The sequence below is a fragment of the Portunus trituberculatus genome, chromosome 37, assembly GCF_017591435.1.
Source record: "Portunus trituberculatus isolate SZX2019 chromosome 37, ASM1759143v1, whole genome shotgun sequence".
NCBI classification, from domain to species: domain Eukaryota; kingdom Metazoa; phylum Arthropoda; class Malacostraca; order Decapoda; family Portunidae; genus Portunus; species Portunus trituberculatus.
This window is the reverse complement of record NC_059291.1, coordinates 10,738,163-10,765,662: the sequence shown is the minus strand read 5'-3', so window position 1 is coordinate 10,765,662 and position 27,500 is coordinate 10,738,163. Positions and strand designations below refer to the sequence as shown.

Sequence of the window (27,500 nt, the reverse complement as noted above, 5' to 3'; positions counted from 1 at the left end):
TTAGCGTCACGACCAATGCTGCTGTGACGGGGAGATTGCACCGCCTCGCCTCACTCACTCACTTGCTCACACCTCTGTCTGCGCCTCTCAAGGACTGTCACGTGCACTCTTATACCTCATATTACTATAAGGGAGGTTATTAGGACGACTCCGGAATTATATTAATATACCCTGTTGGAATAATTTTCTATTGAAGTTTTTGAAATTGATTGGTTTTTTTATTTTCACCTTTTTATTCCTTCCTTTCTATGCTTATGTCTTTCTATTATTCCTTCCTTTTTTTTCTCCTTCTTTAGTCATGTGTTTGACTTAAACTCTCAGACTAGAGTTTCAAGACACTTCACTATTCAACTTTGGACTTGCTATTACACTGTCCTGGTTCTTGTATCTTCAGTGGGTCTTTTTCTCCCTCATTCTTGTTACTCGTGGCCAGAAATCATTTTATATAACAAAAACACATTTATAACTGCGCCATGTGATCCCAGTGATACGACGCTATTAAACCAATCTCCCGGTTAGTCAGTCATCGGCTTCTTACATGTCCAACTAGCGAGATAAGAAAAGCCAATGAAAGGAAATGTACTATAGTCCCGCTGTTCCTCTCTCTTTCCTTCCGTCCGTCCCTCCCTCATATTTTATTCTGTCATCCACATCATCATCACACACACTACTCTATTATTACGGAGTACCAGGAGACACCATCACCACCGCTAGTACCTCTTCGCCTCATTAACCACCATCACCACCACCATCACCACCACTACACAGCCACAAACCATTGAGAACATTCCTCTCCCACGAGACACATTTGTGGCCAAAATAGCGGAGTGGACCACATCAACACGATTATTCTTTTTCTCTATAAACTTTTCAATTACCATTATTTGCGGTCAGTTTTCTATTCTTCTTTTCTGTCTTTCTGTCTTTTTTTCCTTATTTCTTCCTTTTAAATGTTCTCCTCCTTCATTCTTTGTTCACCTATGCTTTCCTTCTCCATATAGCCTTTCATTCACCTTGTATTCTATCTCTTCTTTTTCACTCTATAAACTTTTCAATTATTATCATTTTCTGTCAATTTTCTTTTCTTATTTTTTCTTTCTATTTTCTTTTCCATATTCCTTTCTTTTAAATATTCTTTGCCTTTTCTTCTCACCTAGCTTTTCATTCACCTTGTATTCCATCTGTCCGGCAGGTGCGAGAGATGACCATCAGCCAGCTAAGGTCTCGTCTACTGCAGCTGGAGAAGGACAGGCTGGATAAAGTGCCCGTGGATGCTGCGAGGGAGATCACCAGACTTAACAGCCTTGTGGTGGGTAGCCGGAAGAGGCGGGAGAGGAGGGAAAGGTGCAGGAAGTATAGTTTGATAAAGAGAACGAGAGAAGTGGTATATTGCTCTTTGCCAAGGGAGAAGTTACTCGTAAAAATTAAAAGTATAGGGAGTGTTTAGTGAAGGAAGATGGATAAAGGCGACGGAAGGTAAAAAGAAGATTAAGGAGAAGTTAAGGAAATAGGAGAAGGAATATAATAAATAAAAATGAAGGAAGAGAGAATGAGAGCGTATAAGGAAGGAAGCACACACAGTTAGATGCTTAGTAAAAAAGAAGTAATGAATAAGTTAAAGGAGGGGAGGAAGGGACAATAGAAAAAAGAGGAAGAGGAAGTATATTAAATAGAGAAGAGGAAAAAATGACCATATGGTGGCTAGAATTGAAGGAAGGGAGGGAGAGACAAAGGGAAAAAATGGAAGGGAAGAGAGAATGGAAGGGATGGAGAGGGCGAGGATGCTTGTAAATAATTGAGACTGAGAAGTGAGGAAGAGGAAAATTATGATGGAGGGAGGAACAGGAAGAGGCGGATGAATTGAAGGTCGCGAGGGATGAGATAGTGAGTGAGAGGATGAGTGAGTGAGAGAGAGGGGAGGTGTGGGGGCAGGAGAGTGAGGAGACAGGGAAGGAAGAGCTAAGGGATGGAGGGATAGGAAGAAGAGGTGGATGGATTGAGGGTCGAGATGAGTGCGTGTGTGAATGAGTGAGGAGTGAGGGAGTGAGTGAGAGTGACAGAAAGGAAGAAGTTGTGACAGGAAGAGCAGGAATGAAGGAGTTATCCCCTTCAGTACTGAGACACATTTTTACCATGATTTTAGGGTAGGGTGTGATTAGATGATTTTAGTCGCATTAGAAGAGTCTTTGGAAGTCACGTAAGTTTCTAATGCTGTGTACAATCGCTAAATAGTAACTAGGATGAATGTGAAAACGCGGCATGGTGTAATGAAGAGGTTCAGTGATGGGAGGGATAGGAAGAAGAGGCTGGATTAAAGGTCGAGAGGAATGTGTGAGTGAGTGCGTGCGTGAGAGAAGGGAAGAGGAAGAGGAAACTGGAGAGGAAGAGTGAAATGTTTCCTTCCATTAACAAACAATTCTTTACCATCAGTGCTTCCAAGAGCTGCTCCTACCAACTACTATTTCCTGCCTCACACTTGTTCCTACTCACTCCTGCTTAAACGCTTTCGGTAATGCGTAGAATTAATATTAACTACACGGATGAGTGATTGATTCAGATGTATATAGGTCATATGTGAAAGCTCTTTTGCATATTGAAAGTGGAACTCGCCGAGGAAGAAAACACAAGATTGAAAACGCACATCATTTTGCTTATCAGTGAAAATACTTCTGACTCATCCACTGTTTTCTCACTTCTAAACTCCATTTCATTGGTTTTCTTTTAATCAGCACTCAGAAAAGCTCGTTATTGTCACCCTTAAAAAGAAAAAAGGAAAAGAACAAGAAATAAATATAACAAAACCTTCAAAATAAGACTCACAAATGGAAACAATAGATATGTAAATTTTGCTCATAATTTCAACATAGACACAATAGAACGAGATGAATTGATAACAAAGACCACATGTAACAACAAATACGTATCAAAACTCACTAACACAGACAATAAATCAACTTCACACACCTTTTCTACATAGTCACAGTAAACATATCGCTGTAAGAGTGAAAAGGAGAGGAAAAAAGTGAAAAATGCAGAATCTCAACCTTGACTTGTTTGCGGAAACCTAGACAAGAGTTAATGCCATAGGGGAAGGAAACACTGGTCTCTTGTGGAAGCGCCCTAGTGTATAATGAGGGTGCAGGGAGGAAGGGTGTGTCGCTGTTACCTGTGTCGTGAGAGAGGGGGAAGAATAGGTGTGCAGGGACGGGACAGATGCGTGTATGGGGAAGATGGGGAGGTGTCTGTTGGAGTGGAGGAAAGAGGAAATGAAGGAAAGAGAATGAGAAAGAAGTTTTTGAAGGTAAGTTTGTGAAGTTTACTGTATGATTGGATATCTCTCTCTCTCTCTCTCTCTCTCTCTCTCTCTCTCTCTCTCTCTCTCTCTCTCTCTCTCTCTCTCTCTCTCTCTCTCTCTCTCTCTCTCTCTCTCTCTCTCTAGGGAAAGTCTTCTCTTTCTCGCTCTGACTAAAACGAGGTCGAAGTTACAATGGCTGACTGGCTTTTAGCGTTCACTAAGTTAGACACACACACACACACACACACACACACACACACACACACACACACACACACACACACACACACACACACACACACACACACACACACACACACTCTTACTAACCAACCATCCCCTCACTCGTTCCTTCTCTCTCCCGAACAGGTGGACTTGGAAAGAGCGCGGGACGAACTTAACCTGCAGAACACCAGCCTCAAAACCCGCCTGACGGAGCTCACAGACAAGATCCACGACCCGGCGGCGACTTACCAGATAACCCGTGACTCCCTCGCCTCGGATACCCCAACACCGCACGCCAAGGACCCAGACGTGACTCGGGTGCTCAGGAAGGCCACGTATAGACTCCCAGGGGACTCACAGAAGCTGAAGACTATGGTGCTGGAGATGACGACAAAGGAGGAGGACTACCGAGCAAGGATATCAGCGTTGGAAGAGAAGATTTTGAACTACGAGAATGAGGATAACGCAGCTTCCCGCGAACTCGAGAGGACCGTGAGGAGTCTGGAGCATCAGCTAGAGGTGGCGTCGCAGAAATTAGAGGCAGCGGGGAGGTACGCGACGGCCAAGGAGGAGGAGAGTAATGTGCTGAAGCTGGACCTTGACACGCTGAATGAGGAGAATAGGAGACTGAAAGAAAATTTGAATGATCTCATCTTGAAGCAGAGGGTAAGAGAGAGAGAGAGAGAGAGAGAGAGAGAGAGAGAGAGAGAGAGAGAGAGAGAGAGAGAGAGAGAGAGAGAGAGAGAGACAGGTATGCAAACAGGTGAAGACAAACGAGGGAGAAATGGGTGAAAAGCGTTAAGTTTACGTTGATGTGAGATGAAGAAAGTCTGTGGCAAATGGGAGGTGTGACTGACTGACTGACTGATTCATTGACTGACTGACTAACTGACTGACTGGCTAACTGAATGAGTGAAGGATTGAGTAACTGACTTGCTGCTTGAATGTATGGGAGTGAGTGACTGTGTAATTGGTGATTGACTGACTGGCTGGCTATATGATCAAGTAGTAACTGTATGGAGAGTTTACTGACTCACTTTATGATTTAACGAAAGAAAAAAAAAAAAGGGTCGAGATTTTAACTTAATTTCTACTTTAAATTAACAGGAATGGAAGATAATTTGACGAAAAGTTCCGGTTCTTATCATCATTACTACCGCCACTACTACCACAACCACCACAACCACCACCACCAGTCATTCCCCTCTCATCAATAATCCTGTACCTCGTCACTTACCACCATCCTTTCCTCCACTCCTGCCTACCTTATCTCCTCCCTTGCTTCCTTCCTGCAGGACGCGGAGGAGATGTCTCGGCAGAAGGTGGCCCTGGAGGATCAGTTTGGCCGCCTGACGGAAGAGAATAGAGTGTTAGCGGAGGACTTCAATAGAGAGAGAGTGCTGAGGAAGAAGTACTACAACCAGGTGTGTGTGTGTGTGTGTGTGTGTGTGTGTGTGTGTGTGTGTGTGTGTGTGTGTGTGTGTGTGTGTGTGTGTGTGTTTCCGTCATACCATTTTCTTTTCATTCCTTTTTCTTCTCTTTATTTCTATACAACCAGAGAAGTATTGTTTTTTCTTCCCCTTTTTCTTATTTTTTCCTACTTTTTCCTATTTTTCCTTCTTTGTAGTCTCTTCTTTAATACTCTTCATTTTTTTTTTTTTGTAATTAACATTCTCTCTCTCTCTCTCTCTCTCTCTCTCTCTCTCTCTCTCTCTCTCTCTCTCTCTCTCTCTCTCTCTCTCTCTCTCTCTCTCTCTCTCTCTCTCTCTCTCTCTCTCTCTCTCCATGCACCCTTTCTTTAAATGTCCCCTTATTCATTCACCTGTCCCCTCCTCCTCCTCCTCCTCCTCCTCCTCCTCCTCCTCCTCCTCCTCCTCCTCCTCCTCCTACCGCCAGCGTGACGTCTCCCTTGAGTGGCGATGGCGAGAAGGGAGAGAGGCAGCTTCCCTGTCATTTGGTCGTCTTTTGTCATCGTTTCAGAGCGTACAAGCAGCACTTAGAAATAGCAACAGCAGCAGCAGCAGCAGTAGTAGTAGTAGTAGTAGTAGTATAGGAGGAGGAGGAGGAGGAGGAGGAGGAGGAGGAGGAGGAGGAGGAGGAGGAGGAGGAGGAGGAGGAGGAGGAGGAGGAGGAGGAGGAGGTCGTGGTAGTCAAAAAGGAAGACGACGAGGATGGAGAGGAGGTGGAAAAAAAATTAAAATAAATTATATCCGTCGTATGAGGAGAAGGAGGAGTTAGAAGAGCTGCAATAGAAGCAGCAGTAGCAATGGCATAATAACAGTAGTAGTAGTAGTAGTAGTAGTAGTAGTAGTAGTAGTAGTAGTAGTAATAATAGTTGCTGTAGTTGTTGCTGTTGGAGGAGGAAGAGAGCGTCTGGAATTTATCAGGAATGCGTGATACAGAAATATACTTCAGCACATCTGGGCCAGTTTCTGGTCACAAGTCGCACCGGGGAATGTGACGTGGCGCCTGTGATTTCCTGCGGTAACAGTAATGCTGACGAGGCACCTGCTCCACTGCGCTGCACGGCCTAGTAGTGTCTGGTAGTGATCGATGGTGCCCTTACTACATCGCATTCTGAAACAAGAAGTGGTTCAAACTTACATTGACATTTTTATGTAATTTAAATATTGTGTTACAGACTTCATTACTTTCTAAATGACAGAGGATTTTGATACTTGGTCCAGGCTGATAATTTTTCGTTATCAATAGATAACTTATCTAAGACAATCATATAATCATATTTACTGAATTATGACTAACTAATGAATGATTTGGTGATGTCAAGAAGCTGAAATCTCTGCAGCAGACTCACTCTTCAACATGTAGCGCAGCTCTTCTACGCATTAACGCCCAACAGAACCTTGCCTGACAGCTGTTTAGCTAAATTAATAAAACTTCTCTTTCGTGCTTATCTTCATCCCACGTGTTCCCCCACATTATTATAGCGTTAACTCTCTTAAATGAGTGACAATAACCCTTCACCATGACTGTCTGCTTTCCTCACATTCGCCATCAACGAACCTCGTCAGCATGGCTGCGTCATCTCACATCTGACACATTCTTCTGGCATGTAAATCTTATTTGTAACGGAGATATGTGCTGTAATTTCTTTTTATCTTATTTCTAATGCAAATATGAAATCAAATCACTATCACTATCACTAGCTCTACACTCTCCTGCCGCCGTACTTGCCGCTAAGCACTACTGGATCATGCATGCACATCGCTGCCATGAATCCTAAGTGCATCTCCATTTCGTTAAAACTAATGTAAGTTTTTTCTTAGGAGAAACACGCCGTGAAGGCAAGCATTGGTTGAGTTGATTTCTCCATGCCACTACCGAAAACGCCCTTGGGAGTTTATAGTTCAATGAAGACATTTTTCGTGAGTCTTGTATGTTTCTGTGTCAAGTGTCTCAGCACTGGTGCTTCCTTCTACTGCTTCACTAACGGCTCGCTGCATCTCAAGCGTCCAAATGCTCCATTGTCGTGCTCACTCTGAATACTCACCTGGTCATTAACAGTCGCTTTTTTTTTTTTTTTTTTTTTTTTTCTTCCCACTTGCTGCGGGAGGACTGCAGCCTGTTTACTCTCACTCTGACTGGCGACATGATAGGCCAAAGAATCAGTCGGAAACACGGTCGGTAACTTTTAAGAGTCTTGGTCATCTGAGCAGAAAGGGTTAGTGTGCCTCGGGTCAGGCAGGTGCGCCACTCGCTCAGTGACCACCCAGGTTGTAATGCAACGATGATGGCGGTATTATTATTGTTATTATTATTATTATTATTATTATTATTATTATTATTATTATTATTATTATTTATATTATTATTATTATTATTATTATTATTATTATTATTATTATTATTATTATTATTATTATTATTATTATTATTTTCATCATTATTATCATCATTATTATCATCATCATTATTATTGTTGTTGTTGTTCTTATTATTATTTTAAGTGTTATTATTATTATTATTATTATTATTATTATTATTATTATTATTATTATTATTTACTTTTTAGTATTATTATCATCATTATTATGAACATCATTATTGTTGTTGTTGTTGTTGTTATTTATTACTATAATTATTGTTATGGTTATGAAGATTAGAGCCAGCGTTAATATGTACATCTTTATTGGCTACGTGTCGGTACCACTTGTACCATCTTAAGGCTACGGTATATAATAGGAAAGACACATTACTTTATACCTAGTTGTATCATTACTAGTACTACGAGTATAAGTACAAGATAAGTTGTACTATCTATCTATGTAGTAGGATCAATACTACTCTGATGACAAACTTTCTTTTCAAGTAATAAGGTAGTTCATATCATGGCAATTGTTGCTACAATGATCCAAGGTAACGGACTCACCCCCACCCTCCCAGTTCAGATTTTCTTGCTCTTTCGTGAAGGCAGGAGGTACGCTGGTTAGCAGCTACTACTATTAAAAGCTTCTGGTTAAATTGACACTGGATTTTAGATTCTTCGAGTGACATATTAACAAGATTTTTACACTCAAAAGGCTCTGGTTAAGTGACACGGGATTTCACAAGTGATATTAATGTTCTAGTGGCAGAATAATAAGATTGTGACGGTGTTTTCACGTCTATACGTCTCCAAATCATAGTTTTAAGCCCCATCCACACGATCGAGCAGGATTAATGCAAGTCACAGCTAAGGGATGACTTAGAATAAATCATCTAATGCCTTTCGTGCCATTTTTAAATGTCTAGGTGAGGAGGTTAAGCTTATTATTAGTTATTTGGATATTTTCGATGTTACTTACCTATCATTTATTAAAGGTAATTATTGATGCAAAACGACTGAGGTAACCTATTTATCGACATAACCTGACTTATCTCTCAATAGTTTAGGTCTCTTTTGCCACAACATGTAGCCGCGTATGAACTGTTCAGACACAGCTGCCATGGCCAAGTTTAAGTTTGGTGAAGTTTTGGATGAGGTAGAAAGGGGAGAACGACCTATCCACACACCCTGCCGCCATCTTGGATCATTCATTTATTAGTAATTTCCAGCCTTATCTCTCACTGTTATGGGCATGTTTTGCTACAATATGCAGCTGTGTTACTAAGTTTTTATATCAGCTATTGAGATACACCCATCATGGGAAGGTTTAAGTTTGGTGAGGGTTTAAGTAAAGTACAAGGGGGTTCGATCCCTCCACGGTTCTGCCGTCATCTTGGATATGAATACCAGAGCCTGCTCAAAATCCAGGATTATTTTTTTTTTTTAATTCCTGGACAGTTTATTTAGGCTGAATAGTAAGATCTCATGCTTTCTTCAAGTATTTCGTTGTGCTTCAAGTTTTTTCGATGCGTGTTTGAGGTACAGAATGTTGTTGGCGTTGGTTTTTGTGTTAAATAAGGGTGGTTTTGGCCACCAAATTTTCAGGAGCCTCCAGGAAAATTTTTGTTTGAACAAGTGTCAAGCTGCTATTGTTTAGAAAAAAAATCGTATGTTTTAAAGTGTTTCGCCTTTCTGGTAAGTTGAACTAGTGGACAGTAGAATTGTTTTCTAACGGTGTTAATGTTCTAATAATAGTTTTGTTGTTGCTCCTGTAAGTTATCTGTTTGTGGCTCTAAATCTCTAGTGTTGGAAAAGATTGTTCATATTCTTTAAAGTGTGTTTCGTTTCATTAAAGTGAGAAGAGGCGGATATTTCAAATTTTTTACGGGAGGTCAAGGCTCCAACATTTTATTTACATTTCTTTCGAAAAATCTTTAATATTACCATGGTTTGGAATTTCTTTATATTTTTGGTATCAGTTAAAGTATGTGCTAAGTCTGAATATGTAAAACATTCGAGTCCAGCAGCGTTTTTCCGAAAGGTCATTTTCAAAATGATTTATGTAACGTAAAAAAGCCCGCCAGGTCTGGCCAGGCGAAGGCCGTGACGTCATCAGGCCACCGAGGCGTGACGTCACGATAGCAGAAGCCTACCAGCTGCCTTTCCTGTGTGTGTGTGTGTGTGTGTGTGTGTGTGTGTGTGTGTGTGTAAGTTGGCCTGTTTTTTTCATTAGACATTAAGGTGATGATGATGATGATGATGACGATGATGATGATAATGATCGTGTGTGTGTGTGTGTGTGTCCGTCTGTCTTTCGTTGTATAGATGGTAATGGTGTGTGTGTGTGTGTGTGTGTGTGTGTGTGTGTGTGTGTGTGTGTGTGTGTATTCTTGTCTTTTGTTTTATATATATATATATATATATATATATATATATATATATATATATATATATATATATATATATATATATATATATATATATATATGTGTGTGTGTGTGTGTGTGTTTCACTGTTTGATCTGCTGCAGTCTCTGACGAGACAGCCAGACAATACCCTACGGAACGAGCTCAGAGCTCATTATTTCCGATCTTCGGATAGGCCTGAGACCAGGCACACACCACACACCGGGACAACAAGGTCACAACTCCTCGATTTACATCCCGTATCTACTCACTGCTTGGTGAACAGGGGCTACACGTGAAAGGAGACACACCCAAATACCTCCACCCGGCCGGGGAATCGAACCCCGGTTCTCTGTGTGTGTGTGTGTGTGTGTGTGTGTGTGTGTGTGTGTATATATATATATATATATATATATATATATATATATATATATATATATATATATATATATATATATATATATATAATTTGTTTATTTACGTATAATATAGGTAAAGTTTATATTATAAACTTTAAGGCAGGGGTTCTCAACCTTTTCCTCATTAAGAATCCCCAGTTACAAGACCATCTACCTGAACCCACAGTAATCTGACATTGAACAGAATATTAATTCAATGACTGACACTTAACTCAATATGCAGTTACTGCATGCAAAGGATATTATTAGATCAGCCATCTAAGTACGTATCCCTGGGAATTTTGTTGTGAACCCCTGGGGGTTTGCAGACCCAAGTTGAGAACTGCTGCTTTAAGGGATTAATATGCCTTGTAATATATCATATTACTTCTGTGAATGGTGGGAAACTGGAAGGCTGCAGGCCATCTTGGTCGGCAAAAATGCTACGAATACCACTGAGTTGTAGTAGTAGTAGTAGTAGTAGTAGTAGTAGTAGTAGTAGTAGTAATGATACAAGTGGTAATAGAAATTCAGTTCAATTCACTCTTAACTTGATATTTCTCGTTCACACAACCACTATAGTACTACCATTATTACAACAACAATTCATTAACATGTACATTCTCAGCCTCATTTTATTAAGTAGTGTTCTTTTTATACATAGAAACCAAAATAACCTAAAATTCACCCTTGTCTTGCCTACAGGTGGAGGAGATGAAGGGCAAGATCAGAGTGTTCTGCCGAGTGCGTCCTGTCAGTTCAGACGAGGCGCGACGAGGTGGGATGGACGCAGAGCAGGTGGTGGCAGCAGATGACCCCTTCACTGTGTCTGTCACTGCCCAGCGTGGCCACAAGGCGTTCCTCTTTGACAGAGTGTTCCAACCCAACCATGACCAGGAGGAGGTCTTTGCTGACACCAATGTAAGTGTGGGAGAGGAGGAAGAGGAAGATGGCAAGAGTGGGAGGGGAGTAAGACCATATATGTATTCATGAGAAATCAGCTGAGGAAAAAGAAGAATTGGGTTTAGGGACAGAATGGTTTGTGGAGAGAAGTACTATGGAAGGAGAAGAGAATGAGAGGAGGAGGAGGACAAGGCTGGGAGAGAAATAAAGATGTATACATTTAAACTTACCAACACAAAGGGTCCACAAAATCCAGCTCTGAATAGTAGATGGTTAGAGGAACTCCAGCCAATCAGCACCAAGGGTTCGAGTCACAGGTAGGCTATGTAGAGGCATCAACTTTGTGTGTTCAGGTCACGTTAAGTTCAAGGGGTGCTAGGGTACGTATGTGGTAATGGCTTGCCAGATGTTCTAGAATGGAATTTTGCAGCTTTTTGAAAGTTTGTGATAATGCCTATGTGCGATAATGGAGTGGCATGATAACATGGGGATAGGTGTATAAAGTCCTCCTTCTCCCTCCTCTTAACATGCCCAGCTCAATATATCTATATATCTCAGTGCATTCAAACATTTGCCACATCCTTTACTTCACATCTCATCACCTCCTCATTGAGGGTGGTGGAGTGTAGCATCACAAAGTATATACTATGTAACACTGCTGCTACTGCACCACCAGGCTCTCATTCAGTCAACACTGGACGGCTTCAATGTGACCATCATGGCATATGGACAGACAGGCTCTGGCAAGACCTACACCATGATTGGCAGTGAGAACAACCCAGGTATTGCACCACGGGCCTTCAAACGACTCTTCCAGCTGATAGAGGCCGGCCACTCCAGGCACACTGTCCAAGCCTCTGCATACATGATGGAACTGTACAATGACAAACTGATAGACCTACTTAGACCAACAGGGAACAATGAGGTGAGAGAGAGAGAGAGAGAGAGAGAGAGAGAGAGAGAGAGAGAGAGAGAGAGAGAGAGAGAGAGAGAGAGAGAGAGAGAGAGAGTGAGTTTTTAAGACTTCATATTTATTGATAGTTGACAAAATCTAAATCAGAAAGTGAATACAGCAAAGAAATAAGGAAAGAAGGAGCTTATGCAATGAGCTTTTCACTCATTCATCCCCTTGTGTTTCAGAGTGAGAAGCTAGACATTAAGAAGGACAAGAAGGGCAGCGTGCATGTGCAGGGGGCCACTGTGTGCAGTGTGTCCTCAGCAGGTGAGCTGATGAGGGCCTTCCAACAGGGCCTCACCAACCGCCACACAGCCGCCACCAAGATGAATGTGGAGAGTTCCCGTTCCCACCTCATCATTGTAGTGTGCCTCACCATCACCTCCAGGCAAACTGGCTCTGTGCTCAAGGGGAAGGTGAGGCAGGATCTCTATCATATGATGTTGGATTTCTGTAGTAATAATTCTTTTAGTGGCTATGTGTATGTTTATATAGATAATGTTTTTAGTGTTTTATTTTTTCCATATTTACCATTTACTCTGAATGAATGATGTGGCAGGACATAGAAACATAAGGCTTTCCAGTCTGTCAAACTTAAGTTTCATCTGCAGTCATGTCCATCTCCTTTATTTATAACAGATTTATTTGTCAGTGCTTCATATAAAGGAATGCAGTTCTTTGTTAAATCATGACACTTATTTTTTTTTCAAACACATCATAATTGTGCCCAAAAGTAGACAATACACAACCTAACTTAGTCTAATTTAGTCTCCAATCAAGAGATAAAACTTTGCTTCCTCAGCTCACCCTGGTGGACCTGGCGGGCAGTGAGCGAGTGAGCAAGAGTGGTGCCTCGGCTGATCAGCTGCGTGAGGCCAATTCTATTAATAAATCTCTCTCTGCCCTCGGGGATGTGGTGTCCGCCCTCTCCTCAGAGTCCTCATTTGTGCCCTACAGGTATGACCTCTGTCAGTCTTCTGTTTTGCTTTTTTGTGAAGAACATTATAATACACATACCCACCTGTTGGCCTTACTTCCATCATTCAGTGCATCTCTCTTATGGGTCAAGTTTGTAGATAATGGGTGGATCCTTTGAAATACTCAAGTGCAAAGAGAAGTAATGATAATGCTGGTGGTGATTGTTTATTTAGTGGTGCATGTAACTGTGTTGTGGTATGCTGTGTTGCAGGAATTTGGCCTTTCTGACACCACTCCTTCATATGATTTAGGTTCTCTTATTTTCTTAATATCTGTATTTTTTTCTCTGATGTGGATGTGTAATGCTCATTACTGGTGACTCCTTCAGGAACAGCAAGTTGACAATGCTACTCCAGGACAGTCTGGGCGGCAACTCCAAGACACTGGTGTTTGTCAACGTGTCACCCGTTGCCCACAATGCTGATGAGACACTGGTGTCCCTCATGTACGTCACCTGAACCACTGCCTGACTGCCTGTGTTGTGAACTGTGGTGGAATAAAATCATGAGTCAGTCAGGAGGGATAAATAAGAAGTGTATTCAATCTATAGTTCTAAATCTAAACATTTCCATGAATATCTAAGCATTAGTGACATTTTTCCCTTTTTTTTATTTTCTTTTACTCTCTTGTTTTCATTCCCATGATTTGATAAGCATAATGTGTTCCAATTCCTCAAGAAAAATGGTCTTCTTTGCAGGTATGCTTCAAGGATAAAGCAAATCACAAATAGTGTCAGCAGGAACTCAGACAACAAGGAGATATCAAGGTTGAAGTCGGTGAGTGATTTCCTGATAGTGCTGAAAATTATCTCTTAACTTCTCAGGATTGAATCACTGTTTCTTCTTATTATATTTTTTTTATGTTATAACATGTATATCAAGATGCATTAATTAAGACCTACATACAGTTTGTGTATCTGAAGATCTTACCTCAGATTGTTTCAAAGTACTGTAAACTTATTTCTGATATCTGCTCTAGATTATTAGCAAGCTGAAGAAGGGAGAAGACCTGGATGAGGACATCACCTGAAAAAGGCCCAAGGGGGGAGGAGTTTTGTCTGCAGATAGTCCTGCTGGGGGTCCGACAAGCCAGATCAAGAGACGCCTCTCAAAATGCAGACTGTGGAAGCACAAGTAGTGTGTGAGGATCCATCCAGAGCATTATATTATCTTTTAAACTACAGATGAAGGTAATTTTGTGATACTGTGCACTTAGAGTGAGAATAACAAATACTACTTGCTTCTAAGGTGTGGGAGGTTCCTGCTCTAAGTCCCATGCCTTAATATGCTCCCCTTCCACATGTGTTAAAGCCACAGCAATCCTCCCCCCAATTTGGCCCTCCTCACCCCCTCACCTCCCTCTTCCCTCATTGTGCCCTGCACCATGGACTCTCCTGGTGCAGGAAGAGAAGGAGACCACCAGGATCTCATACTAGATCTCAAGTGAATGTGAGGAGGCAAGATGTCCATGGTTCCATTGGGGCCATGATTTTGTACAGTGTATATATGTGTGTGTGTGGGTGGGTGGGTGGGTGGGTGTGTGTGTATTGAGAGAGAGAGAGAGAGAGAGAGAGAGAGAGAGAGAGAGAGAGAGAGTGAGAGTGTTTAATAGTGTGGAACATCCCTGTTTATAACATGACCCAGTGCTGTGCATTACTTTTATTATTATTTATGTGTTAATGTTATTTTTTGAAGTCTAGTATATATATATATATATATATATATATATATATATATATATATATATATATATATATATATATATATATATATATATATATATATATATAATGATAGATGTGTGTGTATAGTGAATATTGTATGTATAGAGGTGTGGTGAAATACTTTTAATAAACAGACCCCCAAATACATACTTCATCTCAACTTTGTTTCTCATTACTAGATTTGCATCTGACACTTACTATGTACTGGAAGTTTGCCTTACAGCAGGGGTTCTCCACCTGGTGTTTGCAAACCTCTAGGGTTCTCAAGAAAATTTCCAGGGATACTTGGATGGCTGATTTAATAATTTCTTTTGCAGTATACCATTGCATATTAAGTTAGTGTCAGTCACTATATCAACATTTAGTTCGATGTCATATGACTAGGGAGTTTAGGTAGATGATCTCATAACTCAGGAGGTTCTTACTGAGAAAAGGTTTAGAATCCCTGTCTTATAGGATGTCAGAAACTCTTAACCTCTTCAACATGATGACGCGTATTTTGCGTCATTGTAGCGTTTGTGACATATCCAATGATGCGCATATTGCGTTATGGCTGCTTTCTGCTAAGATGGTGTGTTTTCTTTCCCGGATACTGTACAAGGTCTCTCAAAATGTAGATTATATATGATACAATGACATACTTGACTTTCATCATATGACTATTATATTAGGATAAGTACTGATGTCATGCTAAAAATAATTATTTGATTATTTTATTTTTTTATGGCACCAATAGATTAGTTTACCATGAGATTTAAAATTTTCTCATTTGTCATCTTCAGAAGATGGCTTTGAGAAGGCAGACAAATTTTTTTTCTAAAATTTGTGTGGGTTTATTTCTTATTGTACGTTCCTATTATGAAAAATCACTTACCGTTATCATTATTTCCATAGTAGAGAGAGAGAGAGAGAGAGAGAGAGAGAGAGAGAGAGAGAGAGAGAGAGAGAGAGAGAGAGAGAGAGAGAGAGAGAGAGAGAGAGAGAGAGAGAGAGAGAGCTGCCTCTGAGTCAAGTATCTCCCCACCCCCACCCAGCCTGGATATGGAGCCGTCTTTTTGTTGCCCAGAGTGAAGAGGTTAAGCTGGGTGCACACCAGCCAGTTTTTTTTATGATCAGTGGCTACAATGAAAAGTGGCTTCCACAAAAAATGGCCACCACAAAAAGTAGTGGGTAGGTGCACCTTGCACATGTGCCATTCGGTAGCAGCCACTGATGAGGTCAGTGTCCTCACATGATAAAGAAATACTTACTTAATAAACACACACACACACACACACACACACACCTGCATATTATATAGAAGCACACACATTAACACATACACACACACACCTGCATATTATATAGAAGCACACACATTAACACATACACACATAGATACAAACACACACACACACACACACATATATATATATATATATATATATATATATATATATATATATATATATATATATATATATATATATATATATATATATATATATATATATATAGATGTATCGGATATCCGCATCCGCATTCGCATCCGCGGAACATCCGCATATTCTTTCACATCCGCATCCGCATCCGCATCCGCAGTTGTGATAAACTGAACATCCGCATCCGCATCCGCATCCGCATTTGTGATGTAATATACATCCGCATCCGCATCCGCATCCGCATTCAACAGAGGATGTGTGGATGCGGATGTGTGTGTATTGCACAACCTATATATTATAGAGTAATATACTCGTAATATAGAGTATAGACACGCAGTTACAGATACAGACCAGCAGAGTACTGCCTGCTGCTTACAGACTTAGAGTTCAGACAGAGGTTAGAAATGTGTAGTAAATTTAGTGATGTGCGTCTAATGAATTAATTATCTAGTAAAACTAAAGCAAATAATATCACGGATTCATTTCCTTTCAAACTTACACAACGTAATGTGTCTAGAATTTAGGGGAAGGTCAGGAGGAGGGGGCGAATTTTACTTAGTGACTATGAAGTACAAACATAGTAAATAAACTGCAAACTGTGAATGGTGGAATGTTAGATACTTAGTAACACAGATGAGTGAGTCACTGTGTGTGTGTGTGTGTGTTTGTGTGTGTGTGAGGAGGATGAAGAGGGAGATAGAGAGGAGGCTTATCACCCTTGCTTGTCACTCTCACCCCGATGCCTTACTGCTGGAGAGAGAGAGAGAGAGAGAGAGAGAGAGAGAGAGAGAGAGAGATTATTTTGGTTCTCCCACCTTGTTTTTATTTGTTACTTCTCCTGTCTGCATGGTCTGACGTTGAAACAGGCTTTTTTTTCGGGAGGGGGGAGGGTGCTCCTCTTGGTGAGAACGTTTGACGTAAAAAACATCCGCATCCGCATCCGCATCCGCGAGGATGTCATATTTTGATATCCGCATCCGCATTTGCATCCGCATTTTAGTAGAGACTGACATCCGCATCCGCATTTGCATCCGCAAAATGACATCGCATATACATCCGCATCCGCGGATGTCTGAAATTCGACATCCGATACATCTCTAATATATATATACAAAGAGAAGACAGACAGACAGACAGTCACAGAGAAGCAGGCTCGTTAACATAAAACATACTAATGAACGTTTTCCTTTTAATAAAGTATATTGTGTTACTTTTCTCATTTCTTTCTCCAGGCAAAAGATAACTCCAGTAGCCTCACACACCTCTGTCCATAATTTTTCTTTAATATTCTTATCACTGTATTCCTTCAGCTGGAAATCATAAAATCCTGGTCCTTTCTCGACCTATGCAATCAATGGTCCAGTCAAACAACTCAAACATGTCTTCCACCCTCGTCACTCACAGGAGGAACAGTAGACTCTGTGATGTGGGTCAAGGTGGCAGCAACTAAAAGTGGCTTGTGTGCATGCTGCTATTGGAAATAACAGTTTCTATTGTTATCCACTGTGGTTGGCCACAGTTGTCAGCCACTATTTTGTGGTCACCACAAAAAGTGGCCCATGTGTATGCAGCCATTGAGATGTGTGTTCTATTTTGGCCATTTTTTGTGGTTGCCACTGACCACAAGAAAAAGTGTGCACCCAGTCTTACAGTCCTTGATATCACCACATGGTGACCACCTCACTTACCTATTATTAATGTATTCTTTTCTTTTTTGTCTCTGGGTTATGTGAGTGTTAGTGTATGGAGTATTAAGGTAAACTATTTCTAGAAAGGACATAAGTCTATTATTTGGGACAACAGTCTGGTACAAGTGATGGTTATCTTCATTAATTTTTCTCCTCATGTCAGGTAGTCTTGAGCTTTGGGAAGATGAAATCTGATACATATTCCTGTTGTCATTAGAAAAATATAAACTTTGGTTTCTCACCATTATGAAGTGCTGAGTTGTAAGACAAAGCATGGATTCCTATGTTTCAAACACTGTTTAAGGGGATCTACTACTCTTTGTAAGATAGTTATAATTTTTCATTTACTAACATAGATTGGAAAATTTTTAGTTACCTGTCAGGACAGTCTGAGAAAACAAGCAAATAGTTAAGGATTTATTTACAAAACATTTGTTTACATAATATGTTCAACATAAACTATTCCATATTACTTAACAGTCTTTGCTGAGTAAATGTTAAGACCAAGGCAATTCATTGCCAGTACCCTCATTCACTGGATCAGCAAGAACACTGCATGATTTTCTATTGATTTTACATGCAAGTCATGTAAAAGTTTAGGTGCAGTTAATTCGTAAATGATACTCTCCTCAATTCTTAGACCATCACCACCATGCTTCATACAGATCTTATGTACACCAATACACACAATATTTGCAGGATGTTAGATGCAAGATGATAAAATATGCTCACCAGGTCTTTATATAAAACCTGTAGGATATATCACTAACTTCAACTAGAATGATTTCAAGTCAGCAAGACATCCGATCTCTCACACACACACACACACACACACACACACACACACACACACACACACACACATTCCAGGTTTTGCCATGAGGCCTTGGCATCATCAGTCACCATGGCTGACATGTACTGACACAAGATGCTACAGGAGGTAGTGACATCAGCTATTCCTTAGTTATGCATCTTCATATCATATCACATCAATTTTTCCCTGGTCAATACTTAAAATAACCTAAAATAAATCAATTTTCCATAGAGATATGCTCACCACTAAATGAAAATTTAATATAATGTGAATTTTTTAAAGTGCACTAATGATTTCCATACAAGATATACATCACTGGTGTGGGGACAGGAGTGCATTTTTTGGACATGAGAAACACAGATGGTGGTTATAGCATTCCTGATAAATGAAGCAATGTAGAGCAACAGTCATCTTTTATTACTACTAATTTGTGTCTACTTTTAAAGCATTTCCTATCAGCTTCTAAGTTAAAAACAGCAGTAAAAGATTTTATATATGGCTATGTCTTTTTTGTGTGACAGTATACATATACATGTACACCTGAGTCGATACAGAAGCAAAATTATTAATGCAAAAAGAATTAGCAATGGGTCTCATTACATTAAAATATATCTTTATTCTCTGGAAAAAGTGATGCAAATGATGTTAGAACATGACAGAGACATTCTTGGCAATTCCTTGAAAGTGTGCATGCTGGACTGACAACTGCTGATGTGAAGCCAATATGGTCCTTTCACTTCAAATATACATTACTGAACTTATCTCATTCACACTGTTGGTTGCAGTAGATGGGCATCATGTATGTACAGTTTATTACTCATACATGTCAGCAACAAAGGGTGGGTGGGGCAGTAGGGGCTTGGGATTATTGGAAATTCTTCTCACGCTGCAGTCTGGATGTGTAAGTTCGTGAGACAAGGTTCCAACAGTCCATGTAGCGGTCCATGCACATTGCCAGACATTTCTGAAGCACCAAGGCATGGTCTCAGGGTCAAAGGCATTCCATTTTTCAGCCTTGTAACTAATTTTAACCAAACAGAGCATGAACATAACGGTCAAATCACACACAACATTCAAATTATTTAAAACACTTTAAGCTCACCTCTGACTTGTGAAGAATTTTCAATCAGGTTATTCTTTCTTACAATAATGTTGAAAATATTCTATATATGGTTAGGAAGAAAGAGTTTGGAGTACATTAACCTCACCAGATTATCTCACAACTTAAGACATAAAGCAGTGAAGGAAGCTGCCATAACATGAACACAGCTGACAAGTATATTTATGTATGGAGCCTTTCAAGATGGTAACCATGAATGAAAAGTGAAGTGACAGGTTGAATACAGATTTATCTTCAGTTCCCTTAATGAACCCCCAAAAGAATTGATGTAAGACTGACCTGCTCTGAGCTGTCAAGGGAAGATCCTGGCTTGGTGATACACTTAGAAAAGCATTTCTCTCCCATTTTCTGAAAAATAAACAATATATTTAAAATCCCTACTTAGAATTTCAGTTATGGAAATTATGCAAAAAAAGGGACCTTTCCAGGGACTAGGGCTATTCCAGCTCTCTTACAAGCTCAAACCTTCCAGTTGGTTTTTCATGGTCTCAAAACAGTCTATGAAAGGTGTTATATATATATATATATATATATATATATATATATATATATATATATATATATATATATATATATATATATATATATATATAGCCTGGAGAGTTAGATATATATATCCAGGAATCTAACAAATACTGGTACATCTAGATGGGGAAAAAAAATATCAAAATAATTGGGGTGTTGCCACACCTTGCATATGAAAGACTAAAATAGATCAAATATACAGGAAAAAAATGGATTACTTGTAATAAATTATAAACCTATCTTGAAAAAAAATTATTAAGATTCCTAAAGGCTGATAACCAATCCAATAGCAGGAGTGTGCCCTGCCCATTGTGCCAGATCCTCGTCTCACACAGTAAGGGAAAGGCAAGCAAACCCAAGATGCAGGAAGCGACAAAATGTAGGGGGACAGCATGTAAGCTCATCTTATCAATGGTGCAAATGAATGGAAGGCAAAACACCACACAGTTGTATGCCACTGAAACCAACGGCTACAACAGCACACCAGCACGAGCCTCTCCTTAAAGGTGAGTTCACCTTTGTCAATATGTAAGTAAAATCGTTAGAAATATTGACTGGGTCCTTCTAGTGAAAACATGTTCACACATAGTGACTGGAGAGTATTGGCTGGTTGGTGTTAAATGAATGTAAACACACAACAACTCAACAAGATGTCTTTCTCTGGTGACGATGACGAGTGCGATCAAATTAAATCATCACAAGTAATCAGTCCTCACCTCCAACAACATCCTGCAGAAAGGGAAACAGTTCTTGGAGAGTGGCAGCTATCTCACCAAATGCTGAATTGCATAAGTTTCATTTACTGTACAATTCATTTTCAAGGTCCCAGATGTGCTCTTTTTCCCTCACCCACTCCATCTCTACATATGGACACCACATTTTCAAACCTTTCTCTGTGAGTCATAACGTAAACAAAGTCGCAAATAGACTGAACAAAACCAACATGTTGATTTTGCAAGTCGGAAACTCTACCGACTTGCAATTTCAGTCGCATACTGACATGTGAACCCCATAAACACTGCTGTGTTAACACGCCCGAACGAAACTGCCGCAATCGGGAAGAGGGAACCGATGTTAGCGGTGATGTCTCCAACAGTCGGTGGTGTGCTTCACCTTGAATATAGCTACTCTCCTCACGTCACCTTAACTAATGAGGGAAAGAACACACTCAACTAAATGCACAGCGGCACAACTTAGAATCAATGATAAGTGTTTGCAAGGACGAGGAGGAAACCGTCGTCTGCCCGGCCCTCGCCTCTCACCGTGAGCAGCTCCTGTGTGTTGGCAATGACTATCTGCTGCTTCACTTGGTCCATCAGGTCCTCCCGCTGAGAGGAAGAGAGTCCCTCGGATCTCATAGAGTCCATTGTGGTGAGATATTACGGCCTTCACCCACCCACGAGTGTAATGTTGTTGTTGTGCCGGGTGATGACGTAAGAAGGACTGAGAATGTAAAATATCAAATGATATACAGCACTTCTTAATAACTACTATATGCATTTAGCAAGTCATTTTCTAGACTAGACAGAAAGGATAATAATAAAAATATCAATACAGTACCAATAACAATAAAAAATATCTTATTTTATCAGTTTGAGCTTCTTATTATATACACCAGTAAAATATGTTTTAGATGATCAAAATATTGTGATTAAATATTATAATTATTTTTATAAATATCAAGACTAACAATATCTTATATGTGAGATATGATAGTATGAAAATTCACATTTTGTCAGTTTGAGCTATATACCATAAGCACTAATCATACACATTATTTGTTACTAAAAACATCGTAATTAAATATAAAAATTAATAATTTAACATTATAATTTAAGAATATTTCCGTGTGAGATATTTACCGCGTGCAATCCATTCGTCCAGTCCCCAGCGAGCGCCCTTTCCACCAAGATGGCTGCCCCGATCAGCAAGAAGAAGAAGGTAGCGTATTTTGATGCAATAACGTACTTAATAACTCGCCTTGCGCTTGCTAATTATGCATGGTGGTCAGTGAGAATGTGGAGGCTGTGGACATGAGCTGTGGGGGGAGGGGAATGAAGGGTAAGGCGGTGCAAAGGAAGCCATGGTGAGGGCCGGGCCAGCCATGTGTTCGGTGTTGTTGTGGCGGCGGTGTTGTGAGTCTGTCGGCGCTGGCTGTGCTGCCCACCCTGCTTTAATGGCTACACTCTCTCATACCTGAAGGTAATGAACTGCTGCTGTGCGTGCCGTGGGGCAGGTGAGGGTGTGTGGCGTGGCCTGTGGTGCGGGGTGGCTGTCACTCGTGTGTCCTGGGTTGTGGTGGGTAACTTATTTGGCTGGTGTGGGGATGTACTGGACAGTCGCTTGCTTGTGAATTATTTGAGGAGCAGATTTTCTGATGTGTGGAGTTTTCACCATGTAGCACTTCCTGTAATGGGCCCTAGGGTGCCTGTGGCTCCAGCTTGCCAACGTCCGCGCCACCAGTTCTTGGGTTGCGTGTGGTGGTTATTAGTTGTTGGCAGTTTAAATCGATTGATCGAAAAATTGTCTGATATTATTAATTTTGGACTTAGTGTGTATATTGTATAAGTGCGGTATACTAATGCCCCGTTTTTAAATATCCAACAGTCTGAAATACTGAAAATAGCTGACGTGTTATGAAAATTTTAATGACTATATACATTTAATAGTGTATATATGTTCGATGATTTGGCTAAAGTTACTGCGTGATGATAAAGCTTTTCTGGCTGTGACGGACTGGGGGTCTTTCGGCAGTAATGTGTGATGAAGTGTTGGGTTGTAGTGTTAGTCCTCAAAGAGTGACTTCACGGTGTTTTATATCAGTATAATGTGTGGACACGACTATTTATTGATAGATAATAATTTGATCTCTATGTAATTTATATTCTTAGCTCTGAAAGAGTAGTTTTTGAGGGAAGGATTCATTGTTGAAATTTTCTTTGCTTAATATGTTGCAAAGTTCAGATTGATTTTCAAGAGAATATTTCAATGTATCCTTTTTGGGTCGTGGTCAAGATGGCCCCTGACCACGACGGCCCCCCCATGACGGCCCTCCCTGACGGCCCCATGTTTACCACGTAAGATGGTTTGAAATTATACTTGTTAATACATCATCTTATACTAAGACAGATTGTATTTACAAATCAGTCACTCCCCACTACCCCATCCTTCCCCCTCCTTCCTTGCCCAGTGATAGGTACTGTATGTGAGTACTTACTTTTTTTTAATCACTGCAATAATGTTATCGTGTAATGTTTATCAGTAAATTGCATGCTTGTTAATATCATCTGTCTTAAATGTAAGATACTGAAACATTCTACAGATTGCAAAACATAGCATTTAAACATGCGGTATTTAGCCAAGTGGCACTGCCGGCTGCTGCAGCAAGCCAGCAACAGTCATCTTCACCTCATAATAAACTCAATGGACTATTGTGTACCTCTCAAAAATTTTAAAATCATCTTACAGGTAAAGAAAACCTTAAAATGCATATGTGTATATAACATTTTCTGCTTAGAAATGCATGTTTTTTCACCTCTTTCAATATTTACAGAAAGTCATGTTACACCCTGTATAAGTATATGCACTATATGCGCAGGGTACACCAGAGTACCAATACGCTATAACGATCCATACTACAAAACACTATCTCAGGAACGCTGAGTTGCCATCCGCGGTTAATGTGTTAACATAATGAAACATGAGCTCGATCGTCAAACCAACACTGAGCAAGGTCGAACCCAGCACAGGTCGATATCAAGTCTGTTTATAGAAACATGTTTTAGTGATAGTAAAAATTGTGAGGTGCAGATGTTTTGACGTAAGTACAAATGATTTAATGACTGTAAAGATGTGAAAGGTGTGAACTAAGCTTTAAGAGGATAGTAAACTAAAATTTGGTGTGGGGCCGTTGTGGTAAACATGGGGTCATTAGGATAAACATATGAGGCCGTCGTGGCCTGTAGTGTGGGGCCGTCTTGACCAGGAAACATCCTATTTATATTCTTACTTTGTCAGAGGTTGCTTAAATCAAGAATTGGCTGCATTTCATTTTGCATTATTGTTAGTTAAGCTTTGTTATGTCAAGGTTTGCTGTTTCAGTATGTCTTTATCTTTTCTCAGTTTATTATAGAACATTTAATTATTTTATTATTATTATTATTATTATTATTAGTAGTAGTAGTAGTAGTAGTAGTAGTAGTAGTATTTTAATTGATTTTATTTATTATTTTTTTTATATTAGGGCAATCTGGCCAAAGGGCAACAAAAATGATTAGACAAAAAAAGCTCACTTAGATGTCAATCCTTGAGCAAGTCTGGGAGACTTAACCAGAAGAATGGGATAAATCCATTCACTCATTATTTGTCATCATTATTGGTTAAGCCTTGCAAAGTTCATATTACTCAAAAGCTGTCTGTTTCAGTGTGCCTGTGTGTTTCTCCCCACAGTTCGTCAAAGATGGTGTGTTCAAGGCTGAGCTCAACAGGTTCCTGACCAATGAGCTGGCTGAGGACGGCTACTCCGGGGTGCAGGTGCGCCACACCCCTGCCAGGACAGAGATCATCATCCTCGCCACCCGCACACAGAATGTCCTTGGTGGGTGCTGCTGCTGCCTCTCTGGTCTTCTGTGCTGTTATTCATAGGAACAATATGCATTTTTCATTTCTTATTTATTCATTTAATTAATTAATTAATTAATTTATTTATTTTAGTTACTTTTGGGTATGTAAAGAAATGAAATGGTAGCATGTTCATGAGTGGCTGTAATGTGGTAGGCAGAGTATTGTATAGATAAAAATTTGAACCTAGAAAATGTACAACTTCATTGATTTTTTTCCAGAATGTTTTGTGATTAACTTGATGCATATTGTATCTTGTGATCCATTCTTCTCTCCATTAATTTGTATAAAAAAAACTGTATAATGCTTAAGAATAATGTGATATTACTCCTTCAACATTCTACACACACCTGCTTATAAAAAGTGAACTTTCATGGTGGCAGGTGAGAAGGGGCGCAGGATCCGAGAGCTGACCTCCCTGGTGCAGAAGAGGTTCGGGTTCGCTGAGGGGTCCGTGGAGCTCTATGCCGAGAAGGTGGCTCAGCGTGGTCTCTGTGCCATCGCTCAGGCTGAGTCCCTGCGGTACAAGCTGGTTGGAGGCCTTGCTGTGCGCCGGTAATTAGTGTGCTTTATTGTTTCATTTGGCTTTATATTGTGGTCCTTTGTTGGTTATATCATTGTATTATTTTCATTATATGCCGCTGTGGTACAGTGGAAACATGCGTGCTTTGGGGTCTGAGGGGTCTCCAAGCGCACGGGTTTGAATCCTGTCCACGGTCTGAGTGTAGGTTGGGCTTCCTCATTCGGGGCAACGATTTCCTTGCGGGTGGGCTTTGAGATAGGAGATACCCAAAAAAAGTATCCCATTTAGTCCATAAATTCGTGTGAAAAAAGCCCACATGGTATAAATATGGTCATATACTGAGTGTTGCTTTCTCTTGTATGTGTATTATTTATGAAGGAAAGTTGATAAGTTGTATTTGAGTGAATGTGTGCATGATGTTTCAGCATCACACATTGAGAGCCTGCCATATGTAGGCCTAGTGGCTCCTTGCAGCCTCCCTTAAGTTTTCTATGTTCCTATTTCTTGCTTGTTGAATATTTTATTATCATTGTCTTGGAAGATTAAATTTTTATGTGCACTGTAGCCTTACATCTTATTTGTACCATCTTACCTCTTAAATCCTGCTTCCTGATCTTACTTCTTACATCCTGCCTCCCCATCATACTCTTCCATCCTGCCTTCCCATCTTGCCTCTCCTTCACACCTTGGCTAATGTGCCACCTGTACTGTCTCCCTCCAGCGCGTGCTATGGTGTGCTCCGTTTCATCATGGAGTCTGGCGCCAAGGGTTGCGAGGTGGTGGTGTCTGGTAAGCTGCGAGGACAGCGAGCCAAGAGCATGAAGTTCACTGACGGCCTCATGATCCACTCAGGAGAGCCACGCCGCCACTATGTCGACACAGCTGTCCGCCACGTCCACCTCAGGCAGGGTGAGTGTGTTATCTTCCTATCTTTCTTTAATTTTGACATTGTTTTTTCTTGTATTCTTATGTTGGGATGTGTCTCTCCTCATTCTGATATTTTTATTTCTTAAGCATTTATTGTTTTTGTATTCTCTTGTTTGTAGGTATTATTGGTTGTGATTGAGTTCTTTGAGTACTGGTGTGACATCTTATCTATGAATGTGTGGTTAAGTTGTTTTTTTTCCTGGATAATATATGAGTTTGCAACTTTACTATCAGAGTTTATTGTATGTGATTGTGTTTTACTTTTGATTTAAATTTTGCCATTCTATTATGTAAAATGCTTCATAGTTTATGGTACATTTTTTCTTTATTGTAGTTATTTTATTGGTTGGTGATGTTTACTGTATGCAATAATTAATTCTGACAATTCCATGTCAGTGTTGCTGGTCAATATTGCTCAGAATATTATTAGAAATATTCAACTAACAATTTAGCAATACTTAAAAAAAGAATCTCTCCTTGCACAGCAGCTGTTGAGAGGAATGAACTATCTAGTTTTACAGGTTTATAATGAATTGCACCTCAAAAAAAAAAAAAAAAAAAGTTGAGATATGTAGTGAGGCATGACCATTGTAGCAGTAAATTTTAAGGCAGTCAGATAGGATGAAAAAGTGACAAGCAGCCTAACATTGTGGATAAGACATGACCGGCAGTGTTTTCCTCCTTGTCTCTGCAGGTGTGCTTGGCATCAAGGTTAAGATCATGTTGCCCTGGGACCCCACTGGCAAGAATGGCCCACGCACTCCTCTGCCTGACCACATCAACATTGTGGAGCCCAAGGTAGACTTTCCTTCCCCAGTAATATTAAGAAATATTGATTTATTCTTCATTATGAGGTTATTGTGAATTTTATGGTTACCACATGCAATTGTGTTGCTATTAGTATTGAAACTATTACTGCAATTTCATTTACTGAGTCATCTGATCATTCCTGTCTTCATTATTCTCAGTAGCTTTCTTAGAATACTCTTTTTGCATTCCATTGAGACACCTCATTGATTTCTAAGAATCTTTTTATAATTGAAGTGCCATACAGAAATACATTCGCACACCACCCTTGGCCAAATTCACTTAATTGTATATGACACTATTTTCATCCTTATATCCAATGGAAGTTGATGTGACTTGCAAAGTTA

The 27,500-nt window shown here is 40.1% G+C and overlaps 3 protein-coding genes across 5 annotated transcripts in view; 2 read left to right on the top strand and 1 right to left on the bottom strand.

Annotated features, from left to right (window-relative positions):
- LOC123513910 (kinesin-like protein KIN-14I) overlaps nt 1-14,678 on the top strand; it is an 84,667-nt gene extending 69,989 nt beyond the window's left edge. For all 3 annotated transcript variants that reach the window (XM_045271389.1, XM_045271392.1, XM_045271390.1), the window contains 10 exons: nt 1,193-1,309; nt 3,665-4,186; nt 4,816-4,944; nt 10,855-11,070; nt 11,729-11,977; nt 12,193-12,423; nt 12,810-12,964; nt 13,314-13,430; nt 13,683-13,761; nt 13,964-14,678. In XM_045271389.1, the coding sequence (XP_045127324.1) occupies nt 1,193-1,309; nt 3,665-4,186; nt 4,816-4,944; nt 10,855-11,070; nt 11,729-11,977; nt 12,193-12,423; nt 12,810-12,964; nt 13,314-13,430; nt 13,683-13,761; nt 13,964-14,014 (1,866 nt within the window). In that variant the 3' untranslated portion in view covers nt 14,015-14,678. The remainder of the gene's footprint in view (nt 1-1,192; nt 1,310-3,664; nt 4,187-4,815; nt 4,945-10,854; nt 11,071-11,728; nt 11,978-12,192; nt 12,424-12,809; nt 12,965-13,313; nt 13,431-13,682; nt 13,762-13,963) is intronic.
- Nucleotides 14,679-18,221: 3,543 nt separating this feature from the next.
- LOC123513913 (mitochondrial import inner membrane translocase subunit Tim13-like) lies at nt 18,222-21,719 on the bottom strand. The gene is made up of 3 exons (XM_045271397.1): nt 21,539-21,719; nt 20,031-20,099; nt 18,222-19,595 (listed from the first exon to the last, which is right to left on the bottom strand). The coding sequence occupies exons 1-3, from the start codon at nt 21,641-21,643 to the stop codon at nt 19,497-19,499; spliced, it is 273 nt and encodes a 90-aa protein (XP_045127332.1). The 5' UTR covers nt 21,644-21,719; the 3' UTR covers nt 18,222-19,496.
- A 404-nt stretch (nt 21,720-22,123) lies between these two features.
- The window catches only part of LOC123513911 (40S ribosomal protein S3-like), a 10,140-nt gene continuing 4,763 nt past the window's right edge, over nt 22,124-27,500 (top strand). Inside the window, exons 1-5 of the mRNA XM_045271393.1 lie at nt 22,124-22,217; nt 24,726-24,873; nt 25,280-25,451; nt 26,141-26,328; nt 27,041-27,144. Coding sequence (XP_045127328.1) covers nt 22,188-22,217; nt 24,726-24,873; nt 25,280-25,451; nt 26,141-26,328; nt 27,041-27,144 — 642 coding nt within the window. The 5' untranslated portion in view covers nt 22,124-22,187. The remainder of the gene's footprint in view (nt 22,218-24,725; nt 24,874-25,279; nt 25,452-26,140; nt 26,329-27,040; nt 27,145-27,500) is intronic.

Bases quoted from the DNA above. Each gene is read 5' to 3' on its own strand.
- LOC123513913 (XM_045271397.1), bottom strand. From the start codon at position 21,643: ATGGACTCTATGAGATCCGAGGGACTCTCTTCCTCTCAGCGGGAGGAC. The intron at 20,100-21,538 runs GTGAGAGGCGAG...TTTATTTTTCAG, and splicing joins ACACACAGGAGCTGCTCACG to AAAATGGGAGAGAAATGCTT. The intron at 19,596-20,030 runs GTCAGTCTTACA...TTGGTGCTTCAG, and splicing joins CCCTTGACAGCTCAGAGCAG to AAATGTCTGGCAATGTGCAT.